At 40.2% G+C, this 20,045-nt stretch overlaps 1 protein-coding gene across 2 annotated transcripts; it reads right to left on the bottom strand.

The window, feature by feature from the left end:
• Positions 1-3,574: 3,574 nt before the first annotated feature.
• Positions 3,575-19,019, bottom strand: LOC117329902 (paramyosin-like). 2 transcript variants are annotated; one of them, XM_033888122.1, is made up of 16 exons: positions 18,753-19,019; positions 16,196-16,414; positions 15,179-15,235; positions 12,868-12,954; positions 12,354-12,599; positions 11,897-12,142; positions 11,208-11,404; positions 10,358-10,490; positions 9,690-9,906; positions 9,064-9,304; positions 7,732-7,927; positions 6,636-6,764; positions 5,988-6,359; positions 5,486-5,686; positions 5,047-5,216; positions 3,575-4,547 (listed from the first exon to the last, which is right to left on the bottom strand). In XM_033888122.1, the coding sequence occupies exons 1-15, from the start codon at positions 18,849-18,851 to the stop codon at positions 5,058-5,060; spliced, it is 2,799 nt and encodes a 932-aa protein (XP_033744013.1). In that variant the 5' UTR covers positions 18,852-19,019; the 3' UTR covers positions 3,575-4,547; positions 5,047-5,057. The 2 variants fall into 2 exon arrangements, with proteins under 2 accessions (XP_033744013.1, XP_033744014.1); XM_033888123.1 differs by lacking the exon at positions 16,196-16,414 and having other exon boundaries at positions 18,753-19,017.
• Positions 19,020-20,045: the final 1,026 nt, after the last annotated feature.

The raw sequence follows: 20,045 nt of genomic DNA, 5'->3' as shown, positions 1-20,045 counted from the left end.
CCTAGACACCCGTCCTCATATGACCCTGAGGTTTTGTGTCCCCTAGACACACATCCTCATATGACCCTGACTGTTGATGTCGCCCTAGACACACATCCTCATATGACCCTGACTGTTGGTGTCCCCTACACACCCGTCCTCATGTGACTCTGAATGTTGGTGTCCCCTACACACCCGTCCTCATGTGACTCTGACTGTTGGTGTCCCCTACACACCCGTCCTTATATGACTCTGACTGTTGGTGTCCCCTACACACCCGTCCTCATATGACTCTGACTGTTGGTGTCCCCTAAACACCCGTCCTCATATGACCCTGACTGTTGGTGTCCCTCTAGACACCCGTCCTCATATGACCCTGACTGTTGGTGTCCCTACAGACACCCGTCCTCATATGACCCTGACTGTTGGTGTCCCTCCAGACACATGTCCTCATATAACTCTGACTGTTGGCGTCCCCTAGACACCCGTCCTCATATGACCCTGACTGTTGGTGTCCCTGCAGACACCCGTCCTCATATGACCCTGACTGTTGGTGTCCCTGCAGACACCCGTCCTCATATGACCCTGACTGTTGGTGTCCCTCCAGACACCTGTCCTCATATAACCCTGACTGTTGGCGTCCCCTAGACACCCGTCCTCATATGACCCTGACTGTTGGTGTCCCTGCAGACACCCGTCCTCATATGACCCTGACTGTTGGTGTCCCTCCAGACACATGTCCTCATATAACTCTGACTGTTGGCGTCCCCTAGATACCCGTCCTCATATGACTCTGACTGTTGGTGTCCCCTAGACACCCGTCCTCATATGACCCTGACTGTTTGTGTCCCCTAGATACTCGTCCTCATATGGCATTGACTGTTGGTGTCCCCCTAAATACCTGTCATCATATGAACCTGACTGTTGGTGTCCCCCTACACACCCGTCCTCATATGACCCTGACTGTTGGTGTCCCTCCAAACACCCGTCCTCATGTGACTCTGACTGTTGGTGTCCCCTAGACAACCGTCCTTATATGACCCTGACTGTTGGTGTCCCCTAGACACCCGTCCTCATATGACCCTGACTGCTGGTATCCCTCTAGACACCCGTCCTCATATGATCCTGACTGTTGGTGTCCCCTAGACACCCGTCCTCATATGACCCTGACTGTTGGTATCCCTCTAGACAACTGTCCTCATATGACCCTGACTGCTGGTATCCCTCTAGACAACCGTCCTCATATAACCCTGACTGGTCGTGTCCCCTAGACACTCGTCCTCATATGACCCTGACTGTTGGTGTCCCTTAGACAGCCGTCCTCATAAGAACTTGAATGTTGGTGTTCCCCTAGATGTCCGTCTTCATATGACCCTGACTGGTGGTGTCACTTAGACACTCGTCCTCATATGACCCTGACTGGTGGTGTCCCCATAGACATCCGTCCTCATATGAACCCTGACTGTTGGTGTCCCCTAGACACCCGTCCTCATATGACCCTGACTGTTGGTGTCCCTTAGACACTCGTCCTCATATGACCCTGACTGTTGGTGTCCCATAGACACCCGTCCTCATAAAACCCCGACTGTTGGTGTCCCTAGACACTCGTCATCATATGACCCCGACTGTCGGTGTTCCCCTAGACACCCGTCCTCATATGAACCTGACTGTTGGTGTCCCCATAGACACCCGTCCTCATAAAACCCCGACTGTTGGTGTCCCCTAGACACTCGTCATCATATGACCCTGACTGTCGGTGTTCCCCTTGACACTCGTCCACATATGACCCTGACTGTTGGTGTCCCCTAGACACCCGTCCACATATGACCCTGACTGTTGGTATCCCCAGAGACACCCGTCATCATATGACCCTGACTGTCGGGTGTTCCCCTTGACACTCGTCATCATATGAACCTGACTGTTGGTGTCCTCTAGACACCCGTCATCATATGACCCTGACTGTCGGTGTTCCCCTTGACACCCGTCATCATATGACCCTGACTGGTAGTGTTCCCTAGACACCCGTCATCATATGACCCTGACTGTCGGTGTTCCCCTTGACACTCGTCATCATATGACCCTGACTGGTAGTGTTCCCTAGACTTTTTATTAATGTTTACCGTCTTTCATCACCAGAAAACAGGTACTTTTTAGAAAGTTTTGCCGTCCGACTAACATACACTTTACATAATATGTCTGGTGATTATATACATCCGGGTCTCATTTTGAGCACGTGATTACAGTGTATTTCGTACTACCTATTGTTTGTGTCAGGAGTCATTGTCTAAATAAATTGATTATATTCATCAGTCTTCATCAGCCTGACGATATTCATCAGAAAGTCTTCATCAGTCAGACGATATTCATCAGAAAATCTTCATCAGCCTGACGATATTCATCAGAAAGTCTTTATCAGTCAGACGATATTCATCAGAAAATCTTTATCAGCCAGACGATATTCATCAGAAAGTCTTCATCAGCCTGACGATATTCATCAGAAAGTCTTTATCAGTCAGACGATATTCATCAGAAAGTCTTTATCAGCCAGACGATATTCATCAGAAAGTCTTTATCAGCCTGACGATATTCATCAGAAAGTCTTTATCAGTCAGACGATATTCATCAGAAAGTCTTTATCGGTCAGACGATATTCATCAGAAAATCTTCATCAGCCTGACGATATTCATCAGAAAGTCTTTATCAGTCAGACGATATTCATCAGAAAGTCTTTATCAGCCAGACGATATTCATCAGAAAGTCTGTATCAGTCAGACGATATTCATCAGAAAATCTTCATCAGTCAGATGATATTCATCAGAAAGTCTTTATCGGTCAGACGATATTCATCAGAAAATCTTCATCAGCCTGACGATATTCATCAGAAAATCTTCATCAGTCAGACGATATTCATCAGAAAATCTTCATCAGCCTGACGATATTCATCAGAAAAGTCTTTATCAGTCAGACGATATTCATCAGAAAATCTTCATCAGCCTGACGATATTCATCAGAAAGTCTTTATCAGTCAGACGATATTCATCAGAAAATCTTCATCAGCCTGACGATATTCATCGAAAAGTCTTTATCAGTCAGACGATATTCATCAGAAAGTCTTTATCAGTCAGACGATATTCATCAGAAAATCTTTATCAGCCAGACGATATTCATCAGAAAGTCTTCATTAGCCAGACGATATTCATCAGAAAATCTTCATCAGCCTGACGATATTCATCAGAAAGTCTTTATCAGTCAGACGATATTCATCAGAAAATCTTCATCAGCCTGATGATATTCATCAAACGGTCTTCATCAGCCTGATGATATTCATCAAACGGTCTTCATCAACACCACAATAGTAACGATAACAATTGGAACCTGCTTGGCTAATTTTAATCTACTGTAGATTGGCAGAAACATATAGATTATGTGGATGTTGACAGTTATCTTGTCAGTAAGATTTTATTTTCCTTTTAAAAGACTGATGAAGTGTGTCTGATAAAGATCATCTGGCTGATGAAGCTTGTCTGATATTTTGTTATATTTCTAAATGATTTGAGAACAAGAAAGTCGGTAAAAAACAAAGTGACAACATATATATAAGCAACAAATAATGGAATTTATTTTAGCAGAGGGAAACGTATAACATATCGTTCACAGTTCTCTGTACTAGCATTGTGAATACTATAAGTCTAGAGAGCTGACCCATCTATCTGTACAGACACTTGTCCTCCATACAAACAGTCCTTAGTTCGTCTTCGTTATTCATTGCTATACATTAAATATATCCACAACTCTGTACAAATTATCAACATAAAAAGTACCAAAAAATTAACATAATTTTCTTTTCTCTTAAATATCACATTTATAAAGTGACTATATTGCACATTGTTTGAAACGTCATGACAAAGCTAAGCTCAAGAAACAGAGAAATAGTGAATTCATTTTTGTTGGTTTTTCTCTCATAGTTACTATAGCAACAGTAAATCTTCCTTACTCTCCTGCAAACGTTTCCTGTCATCGCTTGTCATCGATTTCGTCATCTTCGTCTCTACACATAGACATGATAAGTACATTCACGGTGGCGATGATCACAAACTGCACATTGATAAAGAGTTTTGAGCGTTTGGGTCGAACAGAAATGACGTCATGCTTCCAGTGCCTTTTTTGTGTGTAAATATTTACACGAAACGTTTTGTTGTGAGAGTATTATATGACGACGCCATTCATCTTAGCGACTCCTACCGAATGAAACGGAAAATGTAGAATTTGCATATTATGACGTCATTCCTTCCAGGATTACGTATCTAAAGAGACTTCCGCTGTCTCCGTGCCGAGCAATGGCTGGTCTCCCTAAGTATTTCTCTACGATTCCATCATTAGCAACACACACATATATGCTTTTTAATCACATCTGCACAATGAATAAGATAAATAACCAAAATAAACGTCTTTGTACAAGTTTAGGGAAATTTCGGAATTCTGTCTGTGAAATTCCCACATTTAAATAAATAGCGTCTATTTGATGTAAATGCACTGGCTTTTTTGTATGTAAAATGAAGGCACCATATCTGGAAAGGGAAAGACATCAGTATTACAAGGACATCTAATATAGAAAACATTAAACATTTCATGAAGACAAATTAATACCACTTAAATAAAATCTAGCAATTTCAGCACATTAAATATATAAATGAACGGACATATCTCTGTTGAATAATACTCGCAATATAACAGAATACACAGTCTGGTAAACATAGCACTGTGGGTAGTGTGAAATGACTTTTTAACACCCTGAATAATTAAAACCTTGATTAATTAATATCCTAATAAATTAATAGCTGGCACATAAACTTTGTAAGTGGTATGAACTGACTAATTAATACCATGATTAATTAATACCTTGGTACATAAACTTTGTAAGTGGTATGAAAAGACTAATTAATACCCCGACTAATTAAAACCCTGATTAATTAATACCTTGGTACATAAACCTTGTAAGTGGTATGAAATTACTAATTAATACCCTAATTAATACCCTGATGTTAATTTCAATATAACAGTACTCACATGTGTTGTGTTTACATCCGGACGACCTTGACCTCCCGTTGGACGGACATTGATCGCGTTCTGCGGGTGTGTGCAAGGTTCTTCTCGGCGATGTCTGCTCTACCCTCGGCCTCCTCGATCATCTGCTGTGCCTTGCGGTACTTGCTCATTGTGATACTGGTTACGTCTTCCTGTAAACCATTTCACGTAATCAATCAATCAATCAATCAATCAATCAAGCATGTTAACAAATTGGTTTTAGTCCATTATCACATTCATTCTCAATGGTACAATATTTTTCAGCTTTGATAACAATGAGTAAGATCGAGAAAAAAGGGATATTGAACATTATAGTTTATAACGATAGCAATTTAGTACTTTATGATTTATAAGTGAGTCACATTTGATGCACTTTATTTTTTATTGAAAATTGAAATTTTTCATCAGTTTTTAAACGTACCGCCTCATCAATCTGTCTCTTGTAGATTTTGATTTTCATGTTGAGCTGGTCATTAATGCTGGTGAGTTCGGCAACCATACGGTGGTCTTCTTCGGCCACACTGATCACTTCTTTGTATTGACGCTCGTATTTACGCATGTTACCGATAGCTTCTCTAACACGCCTCTGCTCAGCCTCTAATTCTCCTTCCAAATCTCTGATCTATACGGCAGACAAAGTAAAATGGCATTGTATATTTCATGCAGATGTCATTTTTCTTCTTTTTATTTTCAAATTGGAGAACATCACTTCTGCAAAACGGTTCACAAGTATGTAACTTTACAATTCAGAAACATAACGAATCAATACATCGCTCCTTTGTTTGAGGGACATGAAAACTCTAAACCAGCATTCTCAATTCATATCAGACTTCTTAGAATGCAATTCTTCAGGTAGAAATAATGGTTATTACAGCGTAAACTCTACCTTAATAACACATAGACATTCCAGGCCAACTACTTACTCTATTTTGCAGTTTGGCGATCTGCCTCTTTCCTTCTCTGAGGGCGAAGGCCTCAGCCTCCTCTAGCCTGAGTGTAATCTCACGGATTTCGATCTCAAGCTGCTTCCTGAGGCTCTCGGCGTTCTTGTAGTTCTCCTGTTCTTGGCGGAGCTCGTCAGACAGACGCTTGTTCTCGTTGTAGAGACGCTCGGCGCGTTCTTCAGCGGCTCTCTGGGCGTTAAGTGCTTCATCAAGGTCAGATTGCATGGCGGAGATGTCAGCTTCCATGCGACGCTTGTCGTTAACGAGAACATTGACCTGGATTTGAATTTCTGATAGGCGAATGGAAACCTCGTTGAGTTCAGTTTCGGCGTTTTTGCGGGCCCTCTCGGACTGTTGGAAATAAAGAAAATCATTTAAATTTATATAATAGGGCTGTTTTAAAGTAGAAAACATGACTTTGTTAATATTGTATAGTGACTATTTGTGTTAGATTGAAAGCCGCTATAAGCTTATCAAAGTTAAGAATTGGTTACCGAGAATCAAACACAAAGAATATATCTATCATTTACACCTAGACCAAATATAGCTATAAGTATGACCTATTCACCAAAACGGACATTTTTTTATCTATTATCTGTACCCTCAGATAATTAGAAATCTACATACGTTCTCCATAGCGGCCCTGAGGTCTTCCACTTCGGCTTGGAGGGAAACACGTTTCCTTTCGGAGGCAGACAGTTGGGCAAGGGCATCCTCAAGTCTGCGGGCAGTATCCTCGTTGATGGCCTCGAGCTCCTTCAAAAGACACAGTCATATCAAATTTTAGACAGTTTCACTTTTCACGGTTGCTGCATGAGAACATGTGAACATGATTGTCACTAAACTCGCTAGGATTAATGTCCACGATATTACATGAGTTTAACATCATTGCGTGGTGTTGAGACCCTGGTAGACTCTCTAGATCCCTGGTATTTGTTAGCTTGACCAAACACTTCATCAAATAACATGGATCTGCTACAGAGTAGGGAGTAACACTTTAGAAATGAGTTACGGGGGATAAAGTGGTCTGTTTTCTGACGTACCAAGGTTCTAAGATGTTAGGCCAATAGGCCTTTAACATTATCTAGGTATGTAATATATTATTTATCAGTCGGGCAAACGATAAAGATGTGCAGACCTTTATACTAGGGCATAATATATGGCTTCTATTTTTAGACTATACATATCTTTTTGAAGAACTGTTTCATTCTGATCTGGCTACGTTCAGACGAGATAACTACAATGTTATTGGCGTGACTAATCTCACTCCCCTTAAAGCTAACGCGATTTTAACTGATCAAGAATAAACGCACGGTTATTGCAAAAGTACAGATACTTCAAACTGGCTAAAGGGTGAAAAGTGATATAGTAATGAAATATGTCGAGTCAAAATCTTCTACTCAGCGTACGGTATACATACAGTCTTAATTAAGTACACTGGTTTAAACTGTCATCATTTATGGAATGTTGGCTGAAAATTGACCTCCATCATCTTTCACGGAATATATTCTAACTTTTTATATTATACATTTTTATTTAAAAATTCATTGTTTGTACTAAACAAGATGGCGCTGCAAATTACTGTCACAAAAGCCTGAACGGTAAGTACCAGGGCGGAATTCGAATACAAAAAGTGACAGATCAGTACCTATCATCTAAACATTTGATCTTTATTGACACATAACTGGTATATAAGGAGACGTTTGTGAGGACGATACTTTACCTTGACGCGGGCGTGGAGAGACTTGATTTGTTTCACGTACTCGGCGTTGGCCCTGTTAGCATTGTCAAGAGCAGCTTCCAGCTCCCTGATATCGGTCTCATACTTCTTCTTGATGCGGCTGATCTCGGACTTGTAGCGGACTTCAACCTCCACAAGAGTCCTCTGTAACTCCTCGATAGCCCTGGCGCTGCTCTTTCTGTAAGGAAAACCAAGATGTCCGCCATTACAACACGGTAGATGGGACAGATGACGTAATACATTTCGCGGTCTGATTGTGTTACGTCACGATCCGGAGATATCCTGTTAGTCCTACCGTGATGTCAATATCCACACATGGGCTATTTATCTTAATGACGTATATCGGTGTTTAGCCACTTAAACCCAGCGTGGTTACGCCTTGATTAAGCAATATACCACAAACTAACTATTTCAAGCAATTGAAATATTTTGCAGACCGGTAAATTTTCGTTAAAGCAAAAGCTTCGTTCATAATATTAACAAACGTCCATTATAACAATGTCCCTTCATCTGAATTTCAATACACCTATGGAAAATAAACATTTGAAACCATGACTCTGCACACAGCAATTGTGATGATAAGCACCAAACACAATACAACACGTGATGACGATATTCTATACCACAAATACTGAACAAGTAATATCTAAATAACTTACATGTTCAAGGATCGAAAATAATGTCCGAAAGTTTGAAAATCCTCCTCCCGTGCAGCCATTTTGAGAACTTATGTGAATGGATATTAGAATGAGTTGGGTTTTATTGAGTTTTACAAGAGGTCTGGTTTACCACGAGAGATAAGGACAGAGATAGGGTACCAAGTGTATCAGATCGACAGCGGGGAGTCGGGCCCGGAATATCATGTAGTAACTATCGGGTGTCAATGTCATCTTCTAAATAAAGATTTCAACTTATCTCGAGGAGGGGGTATCGTACTGTATGTGTGTGTGGGGGGGGGGGGGGGGGGGGGGGGGGGGGGTCGTATTATAGGTAGGTGTTTTATCAAGACACATACAAGGCTTTCTTATGATGTCTCAATAGCTTTTAAAGTTCGGTTTCTGTTTAATTCATAGCTTTGAGTTAAATAAACATAACTTATTTCGAATTGGAGTCTAAAGACTATGCTAAACGGCAAGGTTTTAAACCAGGAGGGTATTAATTAGATAAATCACAATACTTAATCAAATCCCATGGATTTGTTCGTCAATATGAATAGAACATTTTTGTAGAATGATTCTGAGCTGAGAAGTGTAGTGGGATTTAAAGTAAAATCTCTTTGTCCCCGGTCTACAAACTTTCGACAGATTATTGTACCTGATGCTGTCTATTTCCTCATCCTTCTCGCGGAGCCTCTGTTCCATTTCGGAGCGGAGTTGGGCAAGGGCGGCTTGGGCGGCGGCCAACTTGTTCTCGGCGTCTCTGAGGGCATCCTCGGTGTCACGCAGGGCGGCGGCCAGACTGTCCCTCTCGGCGTTGAGGGCGGCATTGGCGGCTCTGAGTTCGTCGTTGGCTTTGTTGGCTTCCTTAAGTGCTTGCTTGGTCTCCCTGAGGGCATCTGTAGACATTTTTATGAGAGAGTATTTGTTACGATATTAGTTAAAGTGGGTCGTACCATTGGTTAAATGAAAGTTCCAAAAGAAACATCAACGAAATCAGAGAAGTTGAAATAGAAAGGTGATGGAAACACTACATGGCAGAATGTTTGAGAATCCATTTGTTCCAATGGGTATTTTACGTTATTGTTGACGTCACTAACACTCTTTGGTATAAAGGACTATTGTGTATCCTTATTGAAGTATATTGTGTATCCTTATTGATGTCATACCAAACAGATTTAAATGTTCTATTAACATTAGTATTTGTTTTGTAAAATCATTTGACTCTTTAACATTCTAACAGAAAACACTACTCCCACATTCTAACACAGAGACAAAACTTACCTTCCAGTTTCTTGTTTTCGCGTCCAAGATTGTCGTTCTTCTCTTGAAGCTCGGCGACCTTGACACGGAGACGCTGGCACTCCGCCTCGAGCGCAGCCTTCTCTGAGCGGAGGGCAGCGTTCTCGCCGCTAAGGTCGTCAACCTTCTTTTGAAGAGCGGCGTTGTCGTTTTCCAGCTGTCGGTTCCTCTTCGTGAGATCTTGGACAATGATGGTAAGCTACAGGAAAAACAACGAACTTACAGTTAAATGATTTGATGTTGTAAATTGACATGGAGAACCAAGTTAGTACTGTCGTTGTAGATACAGGACCTAGTACTAAAGGTGTGTCAATATTGTGTTCTATTGGCAGATTTCAGTTGGTATGAAAACTGCAAATATCACATTATAAAGGAGGTATTAACCAATACTTTGAAAGAAATCCATACCAAAAAACTACAAATTCTTAAAAGCTAACTATAATTAGACATCGAACAGAAACAATGACCAAATGTCTTAATTCAGGACAAAGAGAGTCGTACGGATCAACATGAACCACGATATAAAGGTCTTTAATGAACATCAAAATTCAATTCACTCATTCTTACGAATTTCATTTGACATTGTAGAGAAGACTGACAGTTGACATTGTAGAGAAGACTGACATTTCCACCCTTCATTATTTACTTACGTTTTCAATTTCGATGGAAAGTTCCCTAATTTCGTTTGTAAGTTTAGCCTTGGCCTTCTCGAGGTTGGAGTTGCGGGCCCTGAGTGTGTCACAGGCGTCCTCCAACTCCTGGATACGGACAGTAAGCTTCCTCCTGAAAGATGAATGTTATGTGATTAAATATCGCCATCCAACCTGTCATATATATATAATCGACCCCGTTAAACTATTAAACTATTTACCATCGTCCAATTCGAAATAGAAAACATAAAGTTATCTTCCAGCCGACTAGTACCTAAACAGGAACCATGGTGATTTTACCGCAAACCGATCATGTAGGTGGACATATTTGTCATGTAGGTGGACATATTTGTCATGTAGGTGGACATATTTGTCATGTAGGTGGACATATTTGTCATGTAGGTGGACATATTTGTCATTCATTCTTTATGTATTCTATTTACACCATTGGTTTTTTTTATCTTATGAACGATTCTCTGTCGGTTGATGTTTGTTTCCATAACATCATTGGGTATCAAAATATCAACTTAAGTTGAAGAATATGCGCACTTAACTCAAAATAATGGCACAATAATGTCATCAAAATGTCTACAATAATGTATTATTCACCTATTAGTTATAGCTAAGCTACATATTCTGTATTCAAGTTATATATATATACAGTCTGTGTATGTAAGTGTGTGTGAAAGTTGTCTTTGTTTCTTAATTTCTGTATCATGTGATTACTTTATGTGGGAAATCTGAATAAAAATGTCCAAAAAAAAAAAAAAATAATAATAATAATGTCCAGAACTTCTTTCCAATCGGACTTAAACTTCTGACCATCAAGTTTGAAAGGCGTGTTTCTCACCTGACAGACTCAAGCTCCTCTCGGACCGTGACGATTTCCTTGTCGTATTTGGATTTGAGAGCCACGAGGTCGCTGTTTGCTTTGCTGAGGCTGTTACGGAGGATGGAGGCGGCTTCAGATTCTTCTTCATAACGGGCGTTCAGGTTGTCATAGTCACTCTGCAGTGCACTCAGTTGGACTTGGAGGTTCTGTCTTTGCTGTTGATAGATCGCAAAAAATTTTACTCGGATACTAAAAGTATTTGTATATTTACTGGCCGATCGTCGCGAGCTTTTAATGGAGTTTCTGGGGGGGGGAAAATCTTACTTTACGTACATGCACAATGACATCGTAGCGTGAAAACATATTTTTATCATGACTGACAGCGCGAAAATATCCACACCGCGAACAGTTTGGAAGCTGACTAAGCGAAAATTTCAACGCGCGAAATATCCACTTTTACAGTATTTCCTGTTCCTCGGAATTTTAAATGTTTGGAGCAAATATTCCCTCGACAATAAAACAGATAAGTTGATATATTACGTTTGTATGACAGCTGTCGTAAACTCTTCTAAGGTGTTTCTGATCCAGTTGTCCTAGTGACGGATAACATTTTTCTTGTAGCGAAAATCTGATGATTTCTTGTTTAGCAGACTTGTGTGTGACGTGTGTGGCATTTGTGTGTGAATTCAACAGACGCAGAAACTCACCCTAGACTCGTCATCCAAGTTCCTCTTGAAATCATCCAAGGTGACTTGAAGTTGAGATTTGGCCTTGGCGAGTCCGGCGTTGGCGGCGTCAAGCTCCTGTACCTGGTGCTGAAGGTCGAAATTCTCCTGGGTGAGGCGAGCTTTGAGGCCGTTGAGATCGTTAAGCTGACGGGTCATGTCATCTACCTGAGCCTTCAAACGGAGGTTGGAGCTCTCCAAACCCTCGACCCTGACATCAAGTGATGACTGGAAACACAAAGAATATATTACAGCCGCGATACCACACGATATATATACAGTCGTAATAATGATACGATGACTTTCGATAGCATAGTATTATCCCAAGATGAAAGGTACAAATTTTCTAAAAAAAAAAAAAAAAATCATCATCATCGGAGCACATCATTAGATAAAAAAAAAGAAGCCTTCAGTAAGGACAGTTTCCGTTGTTACCAACCTTAGCCTTGGCCAGAGAATCATTCGCCATCTGGAGGCCGTCGATTTCAACGACAAGTGTGGCTTTCTCCTTCTCGACCCTAGATTTGGATTTGGACATGTGTTCGAGTTGGTCCGCGAAGTCGTTGAGGGCATCCTGATGACGTTTTCTCGTGCTGCTTTCCTGAGCTTCGTACTGAGCGGACGCAAGTTCTAAGTCTTTGCGAAGCTTGTTGACTTCTGCTTCACGTTTCCTGGAGATTTCCGTCTGAGGAACAAAAGTCGCCATTTTATTACTCGCAGTACTGGTAGAGTCCATTTACTCGAATGTATTACTAACCTGATGAATCTAGAAATTCTCATTTACATCTAATGAAATTATTTCGAGTTAAACTCAACATTCTGTATACTTTTTCCTAATAGCATCTGGCTGTTAATTCTAATTTTGTAATATGATAATTTAATTTTATTATATGAGGTTATTTATAAATTTCATGATAATTTTAACATGATGTTTTTAATTCCGGACAATTTACCTGTGTGGACTGTAAACCGTATGCTTCCTCATAGCGATCGTTGGATTGGTCTAATTGGAAAGTTAGTTCAGCACATTGTTTCTCGAACTGTCAAAGTAGAATAAAACAATTTAGTCAAAACATGAGTTTGTCTTTTCCTAAAAGTAGATTGTGGGACGGGGAGTGATGTGGGACGGGGAGTGATGTGGGACGGGCAGTGATGTGGGACGGGGAGTGGTGTGGGACGGGGAGTGGTGTGGCACGGGCAGTAATGTGGGACGGGGAGTGTGTTTTGCATGAATTTTTTTTTCAATATTGTATATTTTAATTTTGATATATATTTTTAACAAAGAAACACTCCTGTATTAATTTGTAGGCTTGATAATGTGACTTAATTATCTAAAGAATGATGTTCATGTTGTTTGTCCGAGTATTATATTGATATTGTTGTAATTACTGTTATTACGAATGTTCATTTCGTAGGAAGAATTATGAAGACTTTATACTATTTCTAACAATATAAACAGATTACATTGCGAGTCTCGTCATTAAGTAACTGCTCGCAATTACGTATGCTATTCAGAGTATTGATGTATATAGAGTGTATCCAAGTATCTAACGTTGATCTAAGTAATCACCAGGCCCCAGGGGTGAAGTAATCCACCTCACGCCAGACCCCCGCAGTGAACTGTCAGACACCGGAGGGTAGTACCCAGTACACCTGACAACAGTTACGCCATCTTGTTTGGCGAGGAACAGCAGGGGGAGGCTCTCATCATGGCGGGGGATGTTACGGAATCTGACATTGGAGGCACGGAGTCAGCTCACTATGTTGTTAATAGAGAACTCTTTAGCATGACTAGACAGTGGAGAAGCTCGCTGTAGTATTAGGTTACTCGTCTATACACAACAGACTGTACATATTTAGGGGTATGCACGTGCCGTTTGTAGTGTAATACACGCGCACAGCGAATCGCTGCCTCAGCAAGTATATGTACATTGTGGTGAAGTGGTATAAGCTGTGTTCTGGCTGGGTGATTAGGTGTCATGTATTGGGAGTCCGAGGCCCCGCCAGGGCACGGTTTATAACATTGTTTTCATTCCATTTGTGTTACTTTGTCATAGTGATGTTTCTGTCGTAATTGTACTGTGTTGAATATAGATCGACCGAGGGAACTTTATACTTATTATACTTATCATACGAGACGTGTGTAACTGTTAAATGCATGTTTGTGATATTTTGTAATTAATCTGTCGTCACATAGGGACGAGTTACATCGACCATTTGAAAATAAAATGATTTGTCCGTAGTAACTGGTCATCTAATTTTAGAAATACGTATCCATCGAACACATTTATTCGGACCTAGTACCTACATCAATGTATATTGGTCCTATTACTTACTAGATTTTATGTAAAACATTGTAACGGAAAGAATGCCATTTTATCACGTGCTCTGACCAGTCCTCAAACTGACGGCACCTAATTGTCTAACCAGGTATACCTACAGCGTATACAATACATCCACGTTCTAAAATTCCCATTTTATACCCTCACCGGCACAAGATATTCCCCCCATTATATACCCTCACCTACACAGGGGATTCCCCCATTATATACCCTCACCTACACATGGGAGTTCCCCATTATATACCCTCACCTACACAGGGGATTTCCCCATTATATACCCTCACCTACACAGGGGATTTCCCCATTATATACCCTCACCTACACAGGGGATTTCCCCATTATATACCCTCACCTACACAGGGGATTTCCTCATTATACACCCTCACCTACACAGGGGATTTCCCCATTATATACCCTCACCTACACAGGGGATTTCCCCATTATACACCCTCACCTACACAGGGGATTTCCTCATTATACACCCTCACCTACACAGGGGATTCCCCCATTTTATACCCTCACCTACACAGGGGATTTCCTCATTATATACCCTCACCTACACAGGGGATTTCCCTTGTTTTATACCCTCACCTACACAGGGAATTTCCCCATTATATACCCTCACCTACACAGGGGATTTCCCCATTATATACCCTCACCTACACAGGGGATTCCCCCATTTTATACCCTCGCCTACACAGGGGATTTCCCCCACTATATACCCTCACCTACACAGGGGATTTCCCCCATTATATAAAGATTGATTTTTTTTTTTTTTTTTTTTATAATTTCATTGAGACATAATCTTTGATGCACTTTGTCAGCTAGACAATGTATTTCACAGTAACGTTAGGAATTTCTTGTATTCGTCAAATGTTTGTCGACAAGTTCTCCTCAAACATCAAAATGACGTCATACTTACTCTGATACGCATGTCTCTCTCAACATCTACGGCATCCTCCAGCTCCCTGATCCGGCTCTGCAAATGACATCACAAAAATTGTATATAGCACATTGATAAGGCATACTTAAGTTCTCGTCAATAGATAAAAATAGTTCAGAAAGCTTGAAAACTAAACTATTATCAATACTTACTAAGAACAAAAACACTCAATTTTCCAAATACTGCAGTGATTCAATTTAACTTAACATGTTATATTTTTCTCTGTTTATAGTAATTTAATCATGTTGGTAGAAATACGCATTTATTTATCTTTTAATTAATTAATTTATTTATTTATTTATTTGTTATTCATTTATTTATCCATTTATTTATTTATTTATTTTCGATGAATTTACGTAACTGCAAGAAATTGACCGTAAAGACAATGTATTACAGTTGGACACAGCACATGGCATTGGGAACATTGAACGTCATGCTGGTATAAAACTGAAATTAGATTACATAATTTTTGGACAGCTTTATGGACGGGTATGGTGTGGTTTTGTATATATGTGGTTTGGCTGGGTATCATTAGACACACGGACTTCTGGTTATATAAACTTCTCAACTCTTCAGAAGAGGAGCAAAGTTGGAATCAACCATTCAGTGTCAAATATAAGGATAGTCTTGGAAGGAATGTGATTGGTTGTTTGTTCAACGGAAGTCATTTTCAAAGGGATATCATTCGGGTCCAGTCAGTTCCGTGAATAATCTTTATCAATGGCCGTCTGTCGGGTCACACCACGACCTCAGCGATCTTTGTTTTCTCTGCATTAATTCACAATCATCCAGTCAGGTGAGCGTGCCTTTTTGTATATTGGATCACATCAAATTAGGCAAAACTGCATGCAAATAAAAATTGGTCTCGTCATCTGGATAAAACATTTCGAAACACGAGATGTTTTCTTCAAAGGGTTTCCTCTGTCGTCAGGACATGCGTGGTGGGCGGAAGTTCACTCACAACCTCATTGATGTACCTGAATATACATACACTACCTGAAATCGTTGTTCCTCGGCGTGAAACAAGTCTTGTTCATGTTTAATTACGCGAGTGGATTTCTCTACGTTAGATGAGGAAGACTGTCCGCCGCTTGATGAACTGATAATGGTTCGTTTCACTTGGCTCGAACTTGTTCTGAGTTGACTTGAACTCGATGCAACAGCACTTGATTGAATCTGACTCGTGCTCGCTCGTCTGGAAATAGTCCCCGAGTTCTAACAAACCAAAGTTTGTAGGCTGTTATAAGAAGGTATCGAATTTGAATGTCAGAGTTTACTACCAGGAGGAGGAGGGCGGGTTTCTGGAGCGAGGGTAAAAAATGTTCATCTTATTTGGTTTTATCAATTATTGATGTGTTGAACTGCTTCAATCAGGTCGGGCATGCAAACGATGAAGTAGTAAATGTGTACAAATTGAAATCTAAACTATTACCGAAAACAACTGAATTTGTCTGTGTTGAAATCCGAATTATTACCGAAAACAACTAAATTTGTCTGTTAAAATCCGAATTATTACCGAAAACAATTGAATTTGTCTGTGTTGAATTCCGAATTATCACCAAAAACAACTAAATTTGTCCGTTTTGAAATCCATGTTATTACTGAAAACATCTAAATTTGTCCGTGTTGAAATCCGAATTATACCGAAAACAACTGAATTTGTCTGTGTGCATTTTCCCCCTGAATAAAATGAATTAACACGCTTCTAGAGACGAATCTGAAAAACCAGGGATGGGATTCCGTCACGGATGATTTAACCCAAAGTAAGCCGATATAAAAATAATTGAGCCACATGTCCAGTTTACAGCCTTATACTGCTGAAGTACGTTATCTCAGATTATCTAAATTAATAAATAATGCGTATCATCGCAGGAAATTAGGGTAATGGTTTTCCTGTTTAGAGGAAGCTGGCAAAAAATTATGAAATTATTGGTGAAGTGCACATTGTACTTGTTACGACAACAACGGGACCTCAACTACACACGTTACCACAGAAACACAACACAAATGGCTAGAATTTAAATCTCACTATTTGAAATAAGCGAACAAGTTTTCATCATTCCCCGGAATCTATTAATATATGATGATGTAATGGTAGTCATTTTAGAAATCGATAAATGTATTTTTGCCTTTTATATGCTATTTTGTTTCCATTCTACATATATAATCTGTAACCATAGAAACGAACTTATCTCCGGTAGTTAGATTTGTTATAAACCTAAGGAAGTCCGAGGAGTATGCGTCTACTCGTAATAATAAAAACTTTTGGCTAGATTTCAATGTTCTTCTGTGTGTATACACGGAGTTATTTTTGGCTAGTGTAATGCAATCCCTATCTCCGAGGCACTTCAACCATCGCGCAATGCCCATAACAGGAAAGTGGCCATCCAACGTCAGCGGCCGGAAATTACCGACACTTCCCGAAGATGATTCAACAGTTTCTATATGCATTTGTGCATAAATCCTAATACCTATTGTTTCAGAAGGTTAAATATAAAATAAATCTACCTAAATGTGAAAACTGAAAACTTTAACATCGTCACTAAAAACTTGTCTATTTTTGTCGAAAAGCTGATGTAGATGTTCACGTCAGAAAGAGGTAGGTATGAACATTCCTGAAATAACTGTACCTATTCACGTGCGCTTACCGGTGAGAGATAGCCGGCAGTCTCACGGCGATAACTGTTATACTCCTTACCCATTAAACCTCGCACCTTATCAGATTATTGACTTGCAGCATCGTATTCACAAACATCGCTACCGAACGTGCCTGCTGTGAGGCTCGTGTGGTTGAGAGATAACTGCTGTACGCGATCCTGTAACAGGTTTCACTGTTATACGTTCTGAGAGTATCAACGTCAAGTGGGACGATTAATCTAACCTTCGAAACATTCCGAAGACGAAAATAAAATTTGTCATCACAATTTGAATAATTAATAATATTAGTATAAAGATATCAAAATAACTTCCGGTTATTTTTTTTTTTTACTTCCGAATAAGTGATGGAAACAGTATTAGTAACTTTACTCCAAACATTTAGGTGAAATCGTGTTTATCCACGCCAGTTAATCCACAACAGGAAGTGAAAGTAAATAGCTAGTTCACAAAGCGGTTACATCCATTATAATCCGGTCACAGGGTCCAACCACAGAATAGCAACATTGATAGCACAATAGCAACGGCAAGCACACGACTTGACAACATGATTTGACAACTTGTTAATCCAGGAAGCCACATACGTTGTCCACAACGTAAAGCCACATTAAGCCGCGGAATAACTTTCCATTTTTATAAAAGCTTAATATTGTAACATTTAAGACATATGGCAATATAAAGTGAGGCGCTGATTTCATTTCATAAATAACCGAGGAATGCAATTAATTACACGTGTAAATCAAATTGGAAACAAGTTTCAACTGTTAAAACATTAAGCTTAGGTTTTCATTTGAATACAAAAGAGTAGCACACAGAAAGCCAAAGAGGAAAGACATATTTGTTACAATTTGATATTAACATAATGGATAGGAAAAGGGGTTCCACACGAAAAACTCACCTCGAACCGGTTCTGTGTGGTGGGGGAAGTGCCACGGTATACCTGGTAGGAACGCTTCACGTGCACAACCCTGTTTATATCCGAATCAAAATCAGCCATTGTGTTTGTTCAGGAATACAGTAAACCACAAAAGAAAGAAAAATTAAATTCTACAGGAAATCACGAAATGGAGCTGAAAGTGAAACTACTGTAATCCACTGCTCGGCACCGAGTGGTAAGTTTGTACACTGACGGCAGAGTGACTGGAACGCCCGAATGAATGCTTTAAATACTGGCTCTTGTAATGTTTTATACTGCTCGCGCATCCGCTAGGGGGCGCTGTGGTTGAGTTAGTAGGAGAAGACATCGCTAGGGTGAAACTCGATATCCCTAAGAGTCAAAGAAGGCATGGCGAGATAGACGTTGGCTTAGCGAAGGGTATCCCCAGTTATTCATACGTCACAGATGTGATGTCACAGAAGCTGCGCATCCCCCTCCACACACAGCAGATAATTTATTTGAGCGTCCTTAGCGTTAGAGAACGGGAAGCGTTGGCGATAGTGAAGAAAATAATAAGGCACTTCCCCATTGGTACGTCGTGTTTACACCTTGCGCCAAATATGGCGACCGGGAATGGCATTCGAGTACACCAGTGTGAACTCTGGAATATAAGAAAGTAGAAATAGGGACGAGGAAACTGACAGATATACTCGGAATTGATGGTCACAATTCTCTAATATTGTAAACGCTAGCGATATATTGTGCCGAGCTTGCTTTCATAAATCGGACTTAATCTTGGCAAAGTATTTCTAGTGCATATGTGCGTGTAGGCGGCACACAAAACCAAATATGTCGGGATGAAAAGCGACTCTGTACTGTCGCTCTAGATTCTACTTCCGCATTGTTGTGGGTATTATGATATGTGTGGGTCGGGACTGAGAATCCAATCAATGTAATCAACGTAACGTCATAACAAGAGTAATTGTGTCAATGTGTGAGAGTCCTGTCTCGGACGTACATAAATAACGACAGTGTGTCAATGTGTGAGAGTCCTGTCTCGGACGTACATAAATAACGACAGTGTGTGTGTCAATGTGTGAGAGTTCTGTCTTGGACGTACATAAATAACGACAGTGTGTCAATGTGTGAGAGTTCTGTCTCGGACGTACATAAATAACGACAGTAAGTGTGTCAATGTGTGAGAATTCTGTCTCGGACGTACATAAATAACGACAGTGTGTCAATGTGTGAGAGTTCTGTCTCGGACGTACATAAATAACGACAGTGTGTCAATGTGTGAGAGTTCTGTCTCGG

This window comes from Pecten maximus, chromosome 6 (assembly GCF_902652985.1).
Source record: "Pecten maximus chromosome 6, xPecMax1.1, whole genome shotgun sequence".
Taxonomy (NCBI): domain Eukaryota; kingdom Metazoa; phylum Mollusca; class Bivalvia; order Pectinida; family Pectinidae; genus Pecten; species Pecten maximus.
The sequence above is the reverse complement of the archived record's forward strand: the minus strand, read 5'-3'. Positions and strand labels throughout refer to the sequence as shown.

What these genes read in the sequence shown, in the direction of transcription:
- LOC117329902 (XM_033888122.1), bottom strand. Translation starts at nt 18,851, where the DNA reads ATGGCTGATTTTGATTCGGATATAAACAGGGTTGTGCACGTGAAGCGT. An exon ending in CCACACAGAACCGGTTCGAG is followed by an intron (nt 16,415 to 18,752) that starts GTGAGTTTTTCG and finishes TTGGTTTGTTAG; the next exon opens with AACTCGGGGACTATTTCCAG. An exon ending in GAGGAAATAGACAGCATCAG is followed by an intron (nt 7,928 to 9,063) that starts GTACAATAATCT and finishes TTTTCCTTACAG; the next exon opens with AAAGAGCAGCGCCAGGGCTA.